The sequence below is a fragment of the Protopterus annectens genome, chromosome 7.part0, assembly GCF_019279795.1.
Source record: "Protopterus annectens isolate FY-2018-M chromosome 7.part0, PAN1.0, whole genome shotgun sequence".
NCBI lineage: Eukaryota > Metazoa > Chordata > Ceratodontiformes > Protopteridae > Protopterus > Protopterus annectens.
In genome coordinates this window covers 474,355,422-474,376,599 of record NC_056739.1, presented here as the reverse complement: position 1 = coordinate 474,376,599, position 21,178 = coordinate 474,355,422, and the positions used below count along the sequence as shown (strand labels likewise).

Here is a 21,178-nt window from a genome sequence, read left to right as displayed (position 1 = left end):
TTTAAGCAGTTGTAAGTGGGTTTGCACAGGTTTGCATGATGCTTAGCAATGCTTAGCTAAGCGCAAACAAGCACAAACTCACACAAACCCGGTAACTACTGCTTAATAGTGCTTACTCCCACTAACCACCATGCTCATTTCTTTGAAAGAAAAGAAAAATGGGGAGATAGGAAAGTGATGAAAAAGGGGCACAAAGAGGGAAAGACAGTATGGAAAATAGCTCGGGATGTGCAGGACAGATGTAGGGAAGGTCCATAGCTGCCCATTTCTTTAACAGCAACAGCTGTGTATATGGAATAAATTTGGAGGTAGATATGAAACCTTCAACCCCTAAGAGAAGGGTGAGGACAACAAAGTATGTTGTAATGCCAATTAAATAACATTTTATGTGTCCAGTGGACATGTGTGCAAAATGGGCAGCTATGTATGAGGCATAATTTTTTTTGGGGGGGGCAGATTGCCCTTTTTTTTCAGGTGAGAGTGGAATGTGGGGTAGGGGAAGTAGGTATATTTGGGGAGGTAGGTTGGGGAGGTAAACAGACAAGACAAACAAGACACATACAGGGGCAGTATATGACACGTGGTGGGTGAACACCTTCGACGGGGAGGGATGTTTGGAAGTCGCAATCCCATGAGCCCCCAGAGGTCCTCACCCATGGGCAGTCACCACTACACCTTCACAGCCCAGAGGGTGGCTGTGCGGGGGGCTGTGTAGGAGGGGCAGGCTGACCTGGGAGTTGCACCAGTCATGCCTCAAGCTGGCACAGAGTTTCTGCAACAGAACATTCAATCTCTCTACGCACCACAGCCTGGACCATTTAAAGGGTGATAGGTGGCTCTCCGCAGCCCACACTTGCATGGGGGGGGCAAGCCCCATCCCCTGCAGCACTTCCACCTGAAGGTGGCACAGAGCCAATAGAGGAGGAGGTCCCAGGCTGGGCAGCGGACCTGCTGGTGCCAGGTGCCATGGCCAGCTGAGGTGGGACAGGTGGGTCCGCTGGGACCGGCCTTCCCATACGAACTATGTTTTGGAGAGTTTAATAAAGATATGAGTTAGTAACAGTCAACAGCATTCCCAATTAGTTATAACAGCATGCAGAAGTATTCCCATTAACCCAACACCTCAGATTTTCAACAGTTGAAAAGCAAGCATAACACATGCATATATAGAACAATAGTGGACACTACAACAGCATGCAAGTTGAATTGATGGCAACAGACCACCAATATTGTGGTATTTTAACAGGGCACATGCATAGAAATAAATGCAAATATTTATAAACCAATAGGACATATGTCCCAACAAATGTTTTGAGATTAGACATACTGATTGAGGTGTGGAATTGCATTTTTTATGCACATACAGTAGGGTGGAAAAAGATAACTCAATTAACACCTTATATATCCTTCTAGTTTTCACTACATTCCTATTAACTGCAGTTATATGTCCCTTACATGTATTATTACACTACCCAATGTCCTTATATTGTGCAATTAGATTTTGCTCGATCATTATATACATGAGGTGTATCTTACAAACAGTCCAAGATGTAGATGTTACTGCTACATATTTTGAGAGTTGCTCACACACACTACTGCTAAGATGGTACACCGACAGCTATACTTTTATATAATTATCTAGATATGTTCAGGTGAAAGTATCAGTTATATGTTAACAGCTCCCTACATTTCTGGCAGCACACTGACATTTCTGGGGAACACAATACCAAGCTACTCATGTGCCAGATTAACCTGTACATGCTGGGCATGAACCAACAGTTGAGGGCTGTAAGTATGCATAAAAGCTACTGGCACTCACTTCATCCACATTATATGGGCCTACCCAAGTGTGGGTTAACACTGCTTAATACAACACTACTATTTGTAGAATGCAACAGTACAACAACATATCAAAGAAAATGACACAGACGCACTCCAGGAATTATACATTTATTAAAGGATTATTACACCTTTATTTATTGGGTTAAAACACTTTTTGAAGGCTCTGTCATTTATTTTATATAACAGTACATGCAGAATAATTACTAACCTGTCTGATGACACAGCCTTTGCAGCCTATCTTCATGGGCTTGCTGATTCATAGCCCAGACACCTGCAGCTGTGAAGTAAATGCAGTGATATTGAGACATACCTATCCATAGTACAGACAAGCATAGCAATTCTTAAGTACTTAATACAATGGCTACTTACTTAGTACTGGGGCATTAGGCATCGCACAGGATTCCTGGATCCACTGGTCCAGTTGATCCTCCTTACGTCACTTCAGGTCAGAATAATGGTGCCTGACCTACTCACAAGTCCGAGGAACACCAGTCGCACTGGTGAGATCACGAGCAAGACTGTTCGAGGCCTCCATTTTATGTTGGGTACCCTGGTACTGGCCCCACAGGAGTCTTTCCTCATGATTGTGGGCAAGGAGCCAAACCATTACTTTGAACTCCTCAATGCCCCAGCATTGTGTTCTAAATTGAGTGCCTTCTCCAACACTGGCCATGCTGACTGCAGAAGGGAGCTACAACCAGTTATAGCAAGTATTCCCACCTGTGAAGCTTAAATATGCCTCATTTTCCACACTTATTTGTGATTGGCCAGTTTTGAAAAAACTCAGCTGTAGGCACACCTGCTTAGCTGATGTTGGCAATATTTAAAATTCCTTTGATAGATATGTGTCTGTTGAAAGTGCATGGTTATGAAATGCTGTCATGTGTTAGTGGTTCAGTACTGTGACTATAGCGCACAGTATCCGGAGTTCGAGCCCTGTCACTGCTTTTTATTTTCCTACTGGGCAGACCTGACTGGTTAAGGTACAGTAAAGGAGGTGTGGCCATGTTTAGCCGACTTTGCTCAACTTTGTTTGACTTTGCCCAACATTGCTTGACGTTACTCGACATTGCTCGACGTTACGCTGATTAGCACGGTGCATAGCTACGCGCAAATAAGTTTTGATTGGGCTGGTTGGTGCGGTCTACAGCTACGCACAAAGACATTGCGCTGTTTAACGCGGTGCACAGTTATGAGCAATTTAATTTAAATATGCTCAATACTGGTAAAATGTGCTTAGCAGTACTTTATATTGCTTAAAATAAGGTATATATTGCTTAAAATAAGGTGCTCATGCCTCAGAATGCATAACCATTTCACCTTCATATGTATATAATTCGTTCACTACTACATTTAACATTTCAATGCTTTTTACAAAACTTATACATAACAAATGTCAAGAAATATTTTTGTATACAGATTTCCAACAGAAAATGGAATCTGTAGTAGTATGACTCGAACTGAGAATGCCTCCACTTTGTGCGAAGGCTCTAACCACTGCGCTATCACTATTTTGCAGAATTTGTATATATTTTTCTTATTATCCTCTTTGGTGTCTACGCTGTTAACTGTAGCTAAGCAATGGGCAAACACGTACAAACACGTGCAAATATGGGCAGCTATATCGGAAATAAAACAAAAAAAAAATTCTTTTAATTTTTACATTTGTACATGGTTTAACATATGGGGGAGTGTAGTGTTACAATGTACACATGTGAGCGGACTCGTTCATGTAAGTCGATATTTCTCGAGTTTTTTCATTGCAGGGGCATGGATTTTTGGACTGCTCGGCAGTTCCACATGACCCTACACTCGTCCATGCTTCGTGTAAGCTTTAGAACTGAGGCAGCGTGCTCTCATTAATATGCATGGCGTGCTGCTGTCATAATCTTAGACTGGCGCTTCCGTTAAAACTTATCTAGTCTTACACGGAAGATTAGTGAATCCTGGGGACTGTATTATTGCTGTAAAACTTCTGCAAGACAATAATGCACCTAAAAGCCTGTAAAGCTAAAAACCTTTGTTAGTTTTACTGCTCTAAACCATTGGCTTTGTTCACTGATTATTTAAGAAATTACTAGAGAGCACAGCAAATGTAAAGGCAATAAGATGTGCTGGCATTGTGAATTGTTTGTCTGATACCAGCTTAACAGTCCGACTCCTTTAGTTGCCAGATACATAGCTTCTGAGTCTTTATCAGCCAAAATTCATTTTCAGCAAACTAATTTTCTCAGTATAATAGGATGTAAATCATCAAAAGTACAGTTAAAAAGTCTCTTCTGTTAAAGGGGAATTTTTAGTAAACACATACCTTTGCAATGGGCTGCTAATCTCACTGTAGTAACCTACATTATACTTTAGTAATAAATGAAGAATTCACTAACAGATGATTGGCTAAAACTGCAATCACTTGAAATACTTTGTAGATACCGAAAGTACTTACTGTAGAGGTCAAATAATCACAGTTACTATATACATTTACAGCAATTGTGTGAACTCAATGCTGAAATTTGATGGTCTTATGAAGTTTTAAAGTTGTTATTGCATATTATGCTAGTTGCATGGTCTGACTGTAGATGGTTTAACAAGTGTATCCTGATTATTTTCTATCATTGTATATACCATTTAGCACCACAAGCAAACTTCATATATTGACTGACTGAAATTGGCTGTAGCTCAATTGTACTGTCACATCTGCAGTGGACACCCATGCAGACGGGAACTGAAAGTTCAACTGCTGAATCCTACACTAAGGCACTGTACGAGTACATCCACTCATGCATGAATCGTGCCATCCCAAATAGAACCAAAATGCTCTCATCCAAAAAAAGGAAGCCAATCTGGTGGTCCCCTGCCATAAACAAACTTTACAACAAAAAGAAGAAACTTTTGCAGAAAAGAGGAAAATCCCAGGATGCAAAAAACTCCCTTACTAGCCTCAGTAGAAACTGAGATGCCTCATAAAATCCTCCAAAGCTAGTTACGAAAATAAAATTGCCAAAGATTCCAAAGGCAACCACAAAGCATTCTACAACTATGTCAAGAATCTAAATGGCAATGCTCAGATCTGCTCTGAGCTAAAACAGAATGGCATTAAATATACTGATCCGAAGGATATTGCCAATATCCTGGCAGATCGATTCAGTGCCAACTTCACCCCTCTCACCCCCTAAATGGCCCATCTCAATACCGGAAGATTGCCAAATTCCAGTAATAACGGCCACACAGGTACAAAACGCACTCTCTAAAGCCAAGAATACAGCATCCATGGGACCAGATGACATCCCGGCTGTGTACTACATGAACTACAATATAAACTGGCACCTCACCTAAGTGTCATGTTTAATCATAGCCTCACCTCAGGTTTCATGCCCACTGAGTGGCGCAGAGCTACAGTTATCCCAATCCACAAGGGGATCCACCTTGGATCCCGAAACTACCGTCCCATCAGTCTGACAAGCCTTATCTGCAAGGCCATGGAGCGTATTATCATGGAACTTATAAACAAAGACATTGGCAACCTTCAAACACTGGACCCCACCCAGTTTGGGTTTGTGAAGGGCCGATCTTGTCTCCTGAACCTGATTGACTTCTTTGAATCAGTCTCCAGAGCCATGGACAAGGGTAAGGTGGTCCACACAGCCTATCTAGACCTTGCCAAGGCCTTTGACACCATCCCCACTCTGGAATCATAGATAAACTTACTAAGTTGGGCATTAATCCCTATGTCACCCAATGGGTTGCTAAATGGCTTACTGATAGAACCCACACTGTAAAAGTAGCCGACTCCAAATCCAGCTCCAGACAAGTGACAAGTGGAGTACCTCAGGGTTCAGTCCTGGGGCCGCTCTTGTTTGGCATCTACTTCTCTGAAGTACAGGTCAACACGAAGGGACTCTGGCTAACAAAGTTTGCAGATGACTGCAAACTGGGAGCCATTATTGAATCCCCAAATGATGTGGATACTCTACAAAAGGGCCTTACAGAAACAGATGCTTGGTGCCAGAGCCATGGGCTCAAGCTCAATGCCAAGAAATGTACTGTTATCCCTTTGGGAAAAACATGTATCCATGAATTACCATATAGGTGGCAGTACACTAAACACAGAAAGTGTGATAAGAGACTTAGGGACACAGGTGGACAGTGGTCTCACCTTCGATAACCACATTGCCACAACAGTCAGGAAATCCTTCTATGTGGCACACCTCATCACGAAGGGCTTTTCATCCAGAAAAAAGGAGGTCATTGTCCCACTGTACTCATCCCTCATTAGACCCATTATAGAATATAACGCCCCATTTGGTATGTACCTCTCAAGACATCTGAAACAACTGGAAAGGCCTCAGAAATACCTCACTAAAAGAATCACAGGCCTAAAGCAGATGCCCTACGCTGACCGCCTTAAAAAACTCCAGCTATACTCTGTTGCATATCATCTACTCAGAGGCGATCTCTGCTTAATATACAAGGCCATGTCAAACCCAGAGCTGTTGGACATGCTACATTTAAAGAAATCCCAATCCCTCAGAGCTACACGCTCCAGGGATCTAAACCTTGTCATCACAATAAACAAAACATGGTGGAGGGATAGGTTCCTGACCCAGAGACTCCCCAGACTCTGGAATAGATTGCCCATACATGTCAAGCAGAGTGCCTCTTTGGACTTCTTCAAGAGGAACCTTGATGATTGGATGGGAGAAAGGAAATTCACCCCAGGGATCACGTCAGTTGCCCTGCTAGACAGGGGTCCAGGAAAGTAAATAATGTGGGAAGAAATAGCCAGGGAATTGTTATGGCTAGGCTTGTATAGGCCATAGGGCTGATAGCCTAGTACCAACATATGAACCTATGAACCTATGAAACTATGATGCTTTCTACCTTCCCATTATCCACTGCTTATCAATGGCTGTCCATCCTGTAGTTGTGAATGGATTTTCTTTTAAGTTGAGTAAGTATATCTTTATTATATCCTTACTTTTTGCTTGGGCAACAAATTCTGGTCTTAGAATTTTGGCATGGTCTGCATATGAGGTCAACTTAAAAGGTGTGGAAGGTAGGTGCCATCACCACCAATCATGTAATGGACTGCTCCGGCAGAAGGTGTGCATGTCACAGACCATGGGCAAGAGATAAAATGCTGCACTGAGGATGACAGAAAGGAAATCTCAAAAGTCAACAAAATGGTTCCTCTCAAATTGACTGAAAGATTGCTTCCAGCTCTGTTACTTCTGTTTTATTTGTCACCACCCCCTCTTCCCTGTCCCCATTTATAAGAGTTTGTGAATGTTTCTTCTCACTGTTGTGGTGTTACATGCATAACTTTTACCTGACCGGTGGAGAGTTCCATGAATCCCTTAAATTGTCAGCCAAGGGATCTCAAGCAATGTTTTCTGTCTCTGTGGGGGCTGAACATCAAGCCATTATTATTCTTTCAGTTATCTTGCATGAGGTAAGATCACAGCTGCGGCATGGCTATCATCCAGATAGTGATCAGACAGGTTTTCTACATTAGTGCTAATGTTGTTTCCCAAGACATGCACATGTGGCACCTCTTGGTGGTGGGTGCAAAGAACCATGGTGGGGTTTGTCATTTGATTATTCCTTCAGTGATTGTAGACTGCACATACTCCACTAGCTTGAGGCAAATACCTCCAATGGCTCTCTGCTCTTAACCAAGGTAGACAAAATGCATGGATTCCAGAACAATGTATCTCAACTGCTCTCCTCTATACAGGAACCATTAATTATCCTGAGTCATCTATGTAAGTCAGGGCTCCTAATGTCCATACCACATAGCTGACCATTTTCAACCCATACTTGATAATATGTTTTCATCTACTATTACAGGCGTATGTCTGCGTTATTGTTACTATCTAAAATGCATGAATAACTTGTCACCTCCCAACTAAAGGCCCATTTTAACTTGTATAGCCAAATCTAATAAGTTCAGCACAGGTTTAACAAAAGATACAACAGGCAGAATGCTAGCACAGATATATTCTAGTCACTAACCCTGTTTGAACCATGACCTTCAGAATCTCATTGTTACTTTCTTTATCTAAACCTCTTGTTTAGTATCCTACCACCTGCCCTTCAGCTATCTATCTTGATGCCATATCCCACAGCATGTTCAGATTTTATTACAAAACCATTTGTTGAGTTGGGTAGTCCCTGTTTACATATTTAACCAAACAAGAGAGGACCGATTATTTAACTCTGACAATGTGTTACAATTAGTACTCTATAGCTGTTCTTCCAGTCTTTCCCTACCTTCCACTTAACCCCTGCTCTTTTAAAATAAAAATCAGTCCAAGAGTTCTTGCCATTTGCTTATTACCATCTCCTTGAAAAAAAAAACTTCCTTGTGAGTGATCTTAAGCTTTAATATTAACTTTACTGATCTATGCTTCTTATACTTACCAACTCTTTTCTTCAACTTCACAGGTCTCTTTACTGATTTTTTAAACTCACAATCATAGCCTCTCCTTGTTCTTCTCTGCCAGAGTGAATGCATTTCACATTTTCTTCAGTATTTGTTTTTCTTTTTACCGTCGTATTGGCGTTCCTGTTTATGGCCACTTGCATCACAGTTTCCCTTTCTCTCTTTAGTCTACAAAAGGCATGTATAATTCCAAATAAGGTCTTAAAAATGACCTACAGAGTAGAAACATTTCTCTTTTGCACTTGAAGACTATACTCCTGCAGATGCAAACCATCATCCGATTAAACTTGGCTGCTAACTTTTTTCTTTGCTCTTTTTTCTGTTTTCTTTTTATTGCAATTTCAATGACTTGCAAGTCTTCTTCCTGCTCCATGTTTTTAAGTTGCTGTGCTCCTACCCTTTACAATATCCCAGAGCTATTTCCCAAGATGGAATGCTTCACATTTTTCAGCAAGAAATCTGTTGTACTCTTCATCTGCTACTAATAGTTTTCTCAATTCTATCTGCAGGTAAGACATTCTTATAGGTTCATAAGTTCATAGGCAAGTACTAGGCTAGCTGTCCTGGCAGGCCATTGTAAGTCTAAATAGTTTCCCTTTTGTGCACAAAAGAACCTATTCCATTTGGTTATAGACTGGACTTATTCATCCCATGGGTGATAATTATATATTTCCCCTAAGGATAACTGGGATCATAACATAGATAATTTGTGGTGACCCATGCAGTGGATAAACATTTAGGAGCTGCCTCTGTCCACTAGTAGTGCAGGAGTAATTCTGAGGTAAATCTTCAGTTTCCCAACCACAGATCTAAGTTACCCTTGAAAAAGGGTAGGGATGAACTTTGCTTTTTGTGGATGGGAAGTCTGTTCCACAGCAGCAGTATCTTCTTTGAAATATACCTGTCCCTCCCTACAAACCATTCTGTTGATGTTTCAGAAGAGGTTTACATTCCTAGACAGAGTATTTCTGATGCCCTTTGACTTGCTGATGTGCAGTAAATCCAAAATAAGATGGAGAAAGGGCCACCCTTGTCTGATATTCCTACCTGGTATTGCCAATTTAGATCTCCCATCATGTATTACTACCCTACATGTCAGATTAATATACAACTCCATTACAACTTTAGCAGTTTTTCCTAATCCCACATATCTTATCACTTTTTCTAGAAACTTTCCAAAGCCTGCTCTAGCCCAACCAGAGCACTCTTGCATATATTTTTTCTAGCCACAGTTATCAGAGAGAGACAGAGTGCTTTCTATTTCTCAGGATCATACCTGCTTGTCTCTTCTTAACAATACTATGAAATAACAAATATCCAGGTAGCTCTCCACAGGATGTGTCCCACTGCTCAAAAGTATAAATCCAAATAATCCAATACACAGAATAGCAATGAGGCAGTCAGGCAGTATATGAACCATAAAACGTTTATTACATAAAATAAAAAATGGTAAGCGCTTTCGCTGTGAGCTTCTTCAGACCAGTAAAAGCATCTTAATCAAGCAAAGACATTTAAATATAATTAGTCAACCAATAGAATTTAGAGAATCAGTTTCAAATGTAAGTCCAAAATTTAAAGGCATATACCATCCTTATATAAACTTGCTTCTATCATTGTAGCTAGACTGTCAAAAAATAGCAGATTTTAACTACAAGCTTATTATAAAACAGCCTTCTATAAATGTTAAAAATGTATATAATAAGATCTTCACATAAAAGCACCTAGCAATAAATATATCTAAACATAAGATATGATGACCTCTGAACATTTAAAAAAAATACATACTAATAAACAAAGTGAAACTAATCCTATGTCATCTGTTTACTTCTCAGTCTCCTATATTTAAGTGTAGGTTTTAGGGATGCCCTCTCAGTGAGGCCTCTACCCCTGTCTGCTCTCAGTCTGAGTATCCACTTGACCTCTCTACTTTCTGTCATGTTTCTAATGTCACATTTTCATAGGCTAGGTACATTAATATCTATCACCATAAACTTAAATGTATGATCATTTCCTTGCAATAAGGTATGCTTGGATAGGGCACTGTTACTACAACATATTCTAGTACTATATAGGTGTTCCCTTATTCTATCTTTCAGTGCCCATTCCTTTTTTTCCTACATAGAATGAGTGACAAAGAATACATTTGGCTAAATAAACCACATGTGATGTTTCACAGGAGGCAGAAATGTTGAAATTAAAATTCCGGTCAGTGTCTGGATGCTTAAAACTCCCACTACTATTAATAAAACAGCAGAACCAGCACTTACCACATGGATAAGTGTAGGGTCTAACTTCTAAGGATCAATCTGACTTGTTTTTTGGGCAGCAAATTAACTTCTTCAAGTTATGTTTATTCTTAAATTTAAACCTTGGTTCAACAACCACAGTTTCTTTAACTACTGGGTCCACTGTTAAAATCCCCCAGTTTCTCCTGATAATGTCCAAAATATCATTACTGTCACTGGTAAGAGCATAGGTATCTTCATACCTCTCATTCCATCATTACTTGTAATATGGTATCATAATCATGAGTGGGTGGATAGTATGGGGACGCTCTTCTTCCCCTTAAGCTGTATAAATCTGAGAGCCCCTTCTCAATCTCATTGATCCTATATCCTCTATCAGTCAATTTTTTCTTCAAGTCCAATAATTCAGACTAAAAGCCTTTATCCGATGAATTGAGTCTGAAAACCCTCATGTCCTGTTCTTTAATTATGTTCCTAAAAAATATTTGGCATTCTATGAGGGGGTGTGTTAATATAAGTTTTTATAAACTTGAATATTCGTCTGTAATAATTTTATGGTTCTGATGATGTCTATGTCTATAGACAAAAGTGCTTAACCTTTGTTATAATAGTTTTCTTTTAGTCAACTTGCCACCTGATTCTTATGGATTTTAACTCTAGTTTCCATTCCAGAGTGTGTCATTTGCTCTGTTTCGTTTAATTAATAGTTAATTTTTACTTTAGAAGTTGTTGCTACATAATTCATGACTGTGTACTATTATAGCACAGAAATAATGCTACTGAAGAACTTGATTTGAATAATTGATGGCAATAATGTTGTCTAATTCCATGTATCAAAATGTAATGCAGTGAATGAATAACTAAATGCCTAGGATGACTTTAGAGTCTTCATAAAATATAGAAATATTGTCTCTTACCTGAGGAAACCTATAAAGGCCTAGTACTGTAGCCATTGTCAGAGAAGATGCTGAAGGTCCATCTCCAATTATAGCAGGTAACAATGAGGTGGGGTCACAATGATAGTTCAAAACTGGAATTTGCCTTCCTGTTAAAAACATTAGAGTTCCCAGAAGTGCTCGTTCTCTTGAAAAGCATGAGTCAACAATCCAAAATCCCAAAGACACATTCAGTAATAGCTTGGAATCTCTATTAATCTCCTCAACTGCAAAAATCATGGCTAGGATATAGCGATATGCAAGCATGTCAAATCTATTGGGTTCAATGAAAAGAAGTGAACAGCTTCTGCATTATAACTGGGTTATCATGTGAACTAGTTAATAGCTTCATGCTATGATGATGCATCAGGAATGGATGCATTTTTTTGCAAAGTTCCAAGTCATAATGAAAGCTGAAGCTAAAGAAGTACCCTCTAATTAGTTAATGTTTCCATATTAAAGTAATGATTCTTCAAAATGTAAAGTTTTCCAATGCAAAAACTGACTACACTACCAAAGTTTCCAACCACTTCAACTTTTATGCAGGACAGAAATCTAACATTTTTTCTAAATAAATAAAAAAAATAAAAATAAAAACAACAAAGATACTCGAAACCAATATAAGGAAAGTCCATTTATTTTGTATGTTTTAAACTTTTGCCAACAAGCTTCTTCAGGCAACAGTCAAGAAAGAAACTAAAATATATAAAGGCATTTTAAAAAGTCACATGATCAGTTCCAGTTGTTTAATTACACTTATTCATGCAGACATCCGAGCATTGGTTTTAAAGTGAGAGCACTATTTATACCAGGTGGTAAGTGAGCTTTCATTCTCAATATCCAACATATCTCTTCATTCTCTTTGTATCTTAATATCTCCACCATGCAATGGCATATAAATTACTTTTAAAATCATAAATTTAAAACTATGAATATTACCTTTTTCTAGAACATGTTTATATAAAGTGTTAGTTGTAACCTTGCATCTTATATCTGAGATACAGTCACTTATCCTTTCTTTAAGTTTCCTATTTGTCATACCTGTGTAGTAACCATCATCTGATTCACATTTACCTATATAAACAATATTCTGTGAATTACAATTCCATTAAGCCTGTAACCTACGCTCCAGTCCTATATATATATATATACACACACACACACACACACACACACACACACACACACACACACACACACACACACACACACACACACACACACACACACACAGTATAGTTACATTACATTTAAAAGTACCCTGTTTGTTACTTATAACATTAAAATAATGTTTTGGTTGTTCCTTATAGCACAAGGTTTGTTTAAGTGTGGTGCACTGTTTATATCCAAAACTCGGTTTATATATTACAAAAATTTTCAGCTCTACTATATCCTGTAAAATAAACCAATGGTTCTTCATAATCTGCCTAATCCATTGGAGTAATTTTATTAAATCATCTTAACCTCTGTTCATGATTATGTTTCACTGCTGATGTGGTTTCACTTGAGTAGTTAAAGACTGGTCTAGCAGAACTGATTAGTTCTTGATTAACATATTCATGGGCAATTGATGTTTTTTGGTAAGAATAGCCATGATTATGGAAATCAACAGCCATATTATCCAGCTGCTTGGTCATATTAATGTCAGCTGTATTTAATCTGGCTACCCTATGCATCTGATTCTTAACTATGTTTTTAAATATAAATGGTGGGTGCATACTAGTATGGTGCAGATAACTATTTCTTTTCACAGTTTTCTATACAGTTCAGGCTCTATGTTCCCAATTTCATCTTTATTAAGCATAACATCTAAGTAAGTAATCCTATTTGGTAAAATCTCATGCTTAAATTTCAAAAATTAAGTTAGTTCACTGCTGTTTTGCTTTTTCTGGATATTGTACTGCTGTCTTGCTTTTTCTGGTCTTTCTAAATTAAGGTAGATTACATTTTCAGTTAAGGAAGTTCTCCTTTTCTAACTTGGGCAGACCCTTCCAGTTATCACTTCATGTTCCAAACTACTTGGCTCTCCATCTCCAACAAAATTTCATGCTTCATGTTGAACTTTTCTCATTGGGAAAATGAATCCCTCACCGCATCACCAAGGTAATTTGCATTTATCCCATGGGCTTCCCTTAAGGGTCATTTACATATATCCAAGGGACCTCCACTAGAGGAGGTTTAAAGTATTACTAAGTGAGGTCTCAAGCTTGGAAGAGTCTTTCTTGCATCCAAAGCAAAGTGACTCCCATAAAATAACTCTGACCTCTTAGCTGGATCACAGCTATGTAAGCATTTGCATCCTTAATCATACTTCCCACTAGCAACTAAACTCACTGAAAATAAACATTTACTTTACCTGACGGGTTACTCTCAATGAACATCAATACTCAATCTTCAATGACTAAACTGCACAGACCAAAATGCTCCTTTTCTACTATAGATGGCATCCTTTGGGAATCAATCTCCACCCATATGGAAGTTTCCCTGCAACCCCAAAATTCAGATTCAATTAAAACAATTTTTTTTCAAAGATGCCAAATGATCCTGGCCACAAAGGGGTCATATCACCTAATCTATTTCACAATCCACCATCACCAATGATATATTTTACATGCCGTGTATAATTTGAATCTTACAAATGCTTGTACCCTTTTGAATAAACTGTATATTGCCTGTTTTTGTACATTATCTGTTTTTCTTTTTTTTTATTTTCATGTCTTCTGTCTATATCGTGTTCCTACAGCTGTCTTTTAATATGCAAACATTTGTATTTTTTCTCCCTTTCTTTATCTGCTTATTAACTCTATATGAACAGTGATTATGTCACCGGGGCTATGTCTGAAAGTAGCAAGTGTTCATTAGCACACTATACCAATAAACAAGCATAAATACATAACATAAAATGAAGTTGACAGCCACACTTCCACAAAATACAGCAGAATATTCATCTATTCAGGCTACACAAAAGTATTTAAAAGCCTTAAACTATTCATTCAGACATGCCTATCTGTACTGAATCCCAGACACAGTGTCATTGCTGTAGAATGGTGATTTTTTAAAGAAAGAGTACACTTATAATCATCAATCTCTTTCTCCTACTTTCTGCATGGGGTTGGGCTGTCACATCAGCTGTTCCAACTTTACTTGCATCAGTGGTACACTTCATCCTTCTTCGACAGCCATGTCTGACTGTTGCAAGTCTTCCCTCATGTAATCTATCAGTCTCTTTTCTAGTGGTTTTCATTTCCTTTGGCCTTCTTACTGTCTATCTCAAACAATATTCACCAACTTTTCTGATTTCCACCACATGTGCCCAAACCACCATAATCTGTATACTTTGACCCCTACTGAAATTGGAGCTACTTTGGCTTCTGCTCTGATGTCCATATTTTTTCATCTGTCGCACAATGTGCATCCTACTGCCCAGCTCAGGTACTTCATCACCATCACCATCACTTCTAGCCTTGTCAACTGAACTGCCTTCACTGCCCAGGTTTTTGTGCCATACAGAAATACTGCTTACACCACTGTTTTGTTGTGTAGCTAACTTTTCAGCATCTTTGTCATTCTTCTGTCACACACTACCTATTGAATCTCTGTTCCAGATGGTGGTAGTCCCTCTGATTCTAGTATTACTTCTTCAGACTTCCCATCTCGCACAACCATCCTTCCCAACATTTGAAGCTTTTAACATGGTCCATTGTTTTCCATTCAATCTCAATTTTCAGCTGATTTCCCCATTTTGCTGCCATTACAACTGTCTTGTCTGTACTTGGAATCACCCCATGTGCATTTTGTTCTGCATTTTATCTCCCTGTCATTTGTGGAGGTTCCTATTCAGAGTCTGCTTGTAATGCCACATCATCCTGGGATTCATGAGGCTCGGCGCAAGGCCGGCGTAAGGCTTGCGCCGGCCATGTGGTGTATATATGGTGTAGTAGCGCCATATGCATATTAATGAAGGCGAGCTGCCGCCACATCCACGTGCATAGTAAACGTGCATGAGTGCATGGGTTATTTCTAAGTTGTGCCTGGAGGCGTGTCAATGTCGGCTGTCGATGAGCAACCTAAATTGCTGAATATTATAGTCTGCCTGCAATAGTAATTGCACCTATCAGTGTCAGTGGATAATGAAACATATGCAAAGCATGCAAGACAGTTCCTGACCACACAAAATTGAGAATCAAACAGAAATGCACGCAACACAATATGGAGTTTCCATCCTTGGAACAAATGATATTTAAAATCGTGTGTCCGTAATGTACTGCACTGTAAGTAGTTATACCCAGTGGAAGTGAAGCGCATCATGTCAGCGCGCTGCCAATACACACTTCCAGCCCCATGGGCAGGGTCACCAGCAGTCCCACATTGGTAGTGATAGTATACAGCTGGGCAGTTGTGGCCATAGCAAAACATCACAAGTGTAAAGTACCCTGCGACCGTATAATATAATTTGTCCTACATCGCATAATAATCACATACAACAAATGTCCGTACTGGACATGACATATAACAACAAATATAAACAAGGAAATGAAACAGATGGAGCATATAAACCGCCACAAAAGTAAGCCAACATGTATGCATAAGATGACAGCAGCATCCGTAGTACAGTCTGTGGAAATGTGTTCTGTCATACAATCTGAGTACTGTCCAGAAGATATGCCATCCCATCCGCATGAAAAGGTGGCAACACTAACAATGTCCATAGCATGTCAGCAAACTCCGGACATATGCTGTCCAAGCCGTTCTTGTCCACATGTGTGAAGGTACAACGGGAATTACCCAGGTGGACATTACATGTCATGAAAGATAAGTCCTGTGTGTGTACCTATGTGCGTGTTGTGCAGCCATGTTTAAATTTGAAAATGCCACAGTAGTCCTAACAACCATACAGTTACCTGACATATGTACTTTATGCAATGTGTTCCCTTGACCGTGCCATGAGACAGCAAACAAACAAGGGATGGATGGAAGTGTCTGTAATATGTGTGTGGGTGTATGCAAACTGTAATAATCCCTAAAGGCGAGACTGTGTTGGATGCACAATAGACCAAACTGGAGGTGTATGACGGAGCAGTGTGTGAAGTGAGGGTTACCACCAGACCTCTCAACAAATTGGGGACAAATTTCAACAGAATCAGGGACAAGTCAAGAAAAAATCAGGGACTATCAGGGACACTTTTAAAATATTAGTGCTATTAACTTGAAACATTGACAGAATCAGAGCATATGAATTAATAAACAGTTTCTGAAGTAAAAGAAGTCTATAACTCTTAATTATTGTCATTATTCATTAAGTGTAATTCACCACCTTTCCTCCAAAAGTCATTAGTTTTAGGAGGGATTAAGAGGGACAAAGCTAATATTTGAGTCAAAATCAGGGACATCCCTGAAAATCAGGGACAGTTGAGAGGTATGGTTTCCACCCGCACCTCTGTGCGACAGACTGTGGCCAGTGTTGTCCTGCTGACAATAACAAAACAAATGATAATTGGCCTGAGATATCACGACAGAATATATTCCCTAACTTATTAGTGATACATGCATAAGTCAGTGATGTCGTATTTTAAACAACTACATCCTAAATGAAATGGTGTAAGTAGCTTAAATACTAAACAAATAACCTGTACTATTGTCAAAGAAGTGAAGTTCTGTCCCATGCACTGTCCATGGTATATGCTATACTGCAAAGTCACGTAGTAATACTACAACTACCCCACATTGCCCAATGGAAAATGTGTCAATCCAATGTGAATCAGAAAGAAACACAAAGAACAAACATATAGCAATCGTAAAGTAACCTGACAGTCCATATTGTATACCAAAATCACACAAACATATGAATATTAAAATGTGCTATACACATGAACAGGAACGTAACCAGCACATACACATAGGATAGTATATGTGGAACCGGGACATCCAAATGCAGAACCCATGCATGCATAATGCAATACCCAACATCCCCTGTATAGCACACAACCCACAACCATGTCCGAATGTCCACCAAATCCAGCCATACTTAGGCTACCAGCCTTGCGCAGCCATACACCTACACATAGCGAGTATTACCCATATGTAGTAGGAAGTATCACCCTAGGCATTGTCAGGATTGCAAACTATGTATCCCACGTTTGTAAACATCCCATCACATTTTCGAAAATCCAAAAGCCTGTGCTTTCATGCTTTCGCAAAATATGTGTACATCATGCGTGGGATAAGTAACCTGTTTAAACATCAGAGTTGTTTACATGCCACGATGTCTAGTACTGTACACATCTGGACAAAATTTGTATATGTAGTCACGGTACTGTTCAGTTTCTAGATGGACATGCATAACATACTACGCAGGACGGAACACCTGTCCATCATGCAGGTCACTCCACATGAATTATCGACAGAATATATTCTACTCAATCACATACTGACACCACACCTCTCAACCTATTACAGCAACAAAATCTGGACAAAGCTTAAAATGATGGGTGGACAAATAGGGACAGATGTAAATATTGCTCTCACAAACTTCGAAAGTTGACAGAATAATAGTATGTACATTAGCATGAATTTTGTGAAGGACGTGGGGTAGTCCCTGAGTATTACAGAGGTCCATACATATTTACAGTAACAAACCTTCACATTTGTTTACTGTACTACTGCATACCTGTAGTTAATTCATGTCCAAAATAATAATCCTCGTATGAATGAATACAGGAAATAGTCAAATGTGAATGGGAACACCCCTCACCGTGGATTATGTATTGTAACCACCCCCACCCATATTATGTATTGCCAACATAATAAGCTGCTGACAGGTGCCCAAACACCTGTGTCTGTAAACACATGTAAAAATGTATAAAATGGACAAACTGTGTCCATGTGCTTTGTCTGACATTTGAACACAGTCAGGGCAGTTCCGTTCACCAGGCGGACAAGCCTAAACCCAGATCACCACATGAACACCCTGACAATCAAAAACTTGTATGTGCCAGGATTATAAGCCTTGGAGTTCTGAATATCCTTGGATTGATTAAATATGCAGCTTGGGTCCAGAGCAGTAGGGAATAGAGAATGTGTAATATGTAGTACCGCATTTTTCCCAGCAGGAGAATGGATGCTTGTGTTGTACGTGAAGCAGTGAGGCGTATGTTAATGTAGCTATGTACTATGGGTATGCATATAAATGAGTCAGAACACCAATAGTATAGTGGTTACAGCATCTGGCCAACGTGAATGCAGTCCTGGTTCAACTACGACTACAGCACATATAATTTTAATGTGTAATGAATGCGTCTGTGCTGTAAAGACATTTAAATATGTAAAGGTGAACGTGTGTTTCGCATATGTCCGTTAACCGGATTACAGATATTTTACTGGTACTGTCACAATCAATAAAGCCCACGTAAGCACAAAGACTTAGTAAACATATGTAACCCACAATAAGGATATGCAAGTGCGCCTGCGCATGTGTAATCCACTCACAGCATAGCAAATGAATGCTGTTTTCTACACGTTAGTTATATATCTATATATATGGATATATATATTTGTGTATAGATATATATATATCCACATACTTAAACGAAATAAATATATGAAATAAAGAATGTATGGACAGATATATATATATATATATATATATATATATATATATATATATATATATATATATATATATATATATATATATGTATATGGTTCCCATTCAGAAGCCTGAAACATCATAAGCCTGAAAATCAAAATCCTGAAACCAAAAGCCTGAAAATTCAGAATCCTGAAAACTCAAAATCCTGAAAGCCCAAAATCCTGAAAGACCAAAATCCTGAAACTCAAAATCCTGAAAACACAAAATAGACATACTGATGTCATTGTGGCTTTGCTATTGTTAGCCCTGTAGTGTTAGGTCATGCGTTGGGGTCAGGTAAGTGTGCGGTTGGTTTTATTTTAGGGTTAGCGGTTTAAGTGAGTTAGGTTAGGCAGGTTAGGCATGTATGCAATAGTGACAGATATTGGGGTTAGGGGCGGTTTAAGTGAGTTAGGGTGCGGGTCAGGTGAGTGTGCGATAGTGACGGACCTTAGGGTTAGGGTTAGGGTCAGGGTCAGTTGGTAGATATTAGTGTCTTTATAGTGACATATTAGCATTATTTGTGTTTTCAGGATTTTGAGTTTCAGGATTTTGGTCTTTCAGGATTTTGGGCTTTCAGGATTTTGAGTTTTCAGGATTCTGAATTTTCAGGCTTTTGGTTTCAGGATTTTGATTTTCAGGCTTATGATGTTTCAGGCTTCTGAATGGGAACCATATATATATATATACATATATATATATATATATACATATATATATATATATATATATATATATATATATATATATATATATATATATATATATATATATATCTATATATACACGCACACACATACAACATTAATTGATATAAACATAAGTCCTTGTAGCTATAACACATGTACACAAATAGGTTACGTCATAGCTATTATGGATAGACATACAGACATGCAATAAAGGTAAATACACTGCTGCTTACCAAACCATTGCCCAGAAAGTACCAGTGTGCCAGATCTGCAAGTTCTACTCTTTAAACATGGATATAGGTGTCCTTTGCAGGACCCCAAATATTGTGATTCTTTACAGGCACTGTCCTGTAATGATTGCTGCAAAGAAGTGTCATCCGCAACTACAATATAGCTGTACATGCAACAGTGGCTTGTGCAAGTGTAATAACACATGGGTTGGCAGAATGTATGGCATATGTCCCAATATGCTGAGAGTGGATAGTGCTTAGAAGTGTCTTTATGCTTTATTATCGCTCACATTAAATATGTCTTATAACTACTGTGGAGGGGTGTCAGGTATGGGAATCATGGGTATGCAATAATGGGCCTAGGTGCCTAGGTATTGGTTGGCACAGATTTATTAGGTCCGCCCCATGGGAGTGATTAATATTCCTATGTGGGTATAGCACATGCCTATATCTTCCAAAAATGAAGAACCCATCTACTGGATATAGTGTAAACCATTGGGGGAAGATGTAGGGACTTATATCAATGTCTTGTAAGTGATTATCATGGACGTACATGCATACGAATAAGATGGAAACCATACCTCTCAACCTTTCAGAATAAGACATCTGGACAAAGGCATTTTAAAATAAGTACAAATAGGGAATAGTTTAAATATTCCTCTTACAAAGTTGGAACATTGATAGAATAATGGATTATTCATTAGTATGAATGTTTTGAGGGTTATTAATTATATAATACTAATGTCTGTCATTATTTTCTAACTTCACAGTCCTTAATGACTTGCCACTAATTTACCAGAAAGGCACAATATTATGAAAAAGGGAACAGAATTATAAGTCTAAGTTCGGGACATTTACCCAAAATGTGTACAATTGAGAGGTATGAAGGTAACCCTGTCCTAAATAAATGTACAGAACTAGTGATATTAGGTGGACAGGTGTGAAGAAAGACGTGATGACAAATGACAAAACATGTATAAGTCAAAAGCATGTACCTCGATAAATGTGAATGAATACTTATGCCCTGTGATAGTCAATGTGGAATGTTAATAGAAACAAAATAAATGTGTCCCTCAGGGTGTTATGCAGTGTCCCCGATACAGTGTTCAGTCTCCCACACTCGCATGTGAGTTTTGCCACTGACGGAAAGCGCAAATACCGGCGAAC

The 21,178-nt window shown here is 38.9% G+C and overlaps 1 protein-coding gene across 1 annotated transcript in view; it reads right to left on the bottom strand.

The window, feature by feature from the left end:
* The window catches only part of LOC122805991 (extracellular calcium-sensing receptor-like), a 362,606-nt gene that overhangs the window by 242,060 nt on the left and 99,368 nt on the right, over positions 1–21,178 (bottom strand). Inside the window, exon 2 of the mRNA XM_044076232.1 lies at positions 11,448–11,739. Within this exon, the coding sequence (XP_043932167.1) occupies positions 11,448–11,739 (292 nt within the window). The remainder of the gene's footprint in view (positions 1–11,447; positions 11,740–21,178) is intronic.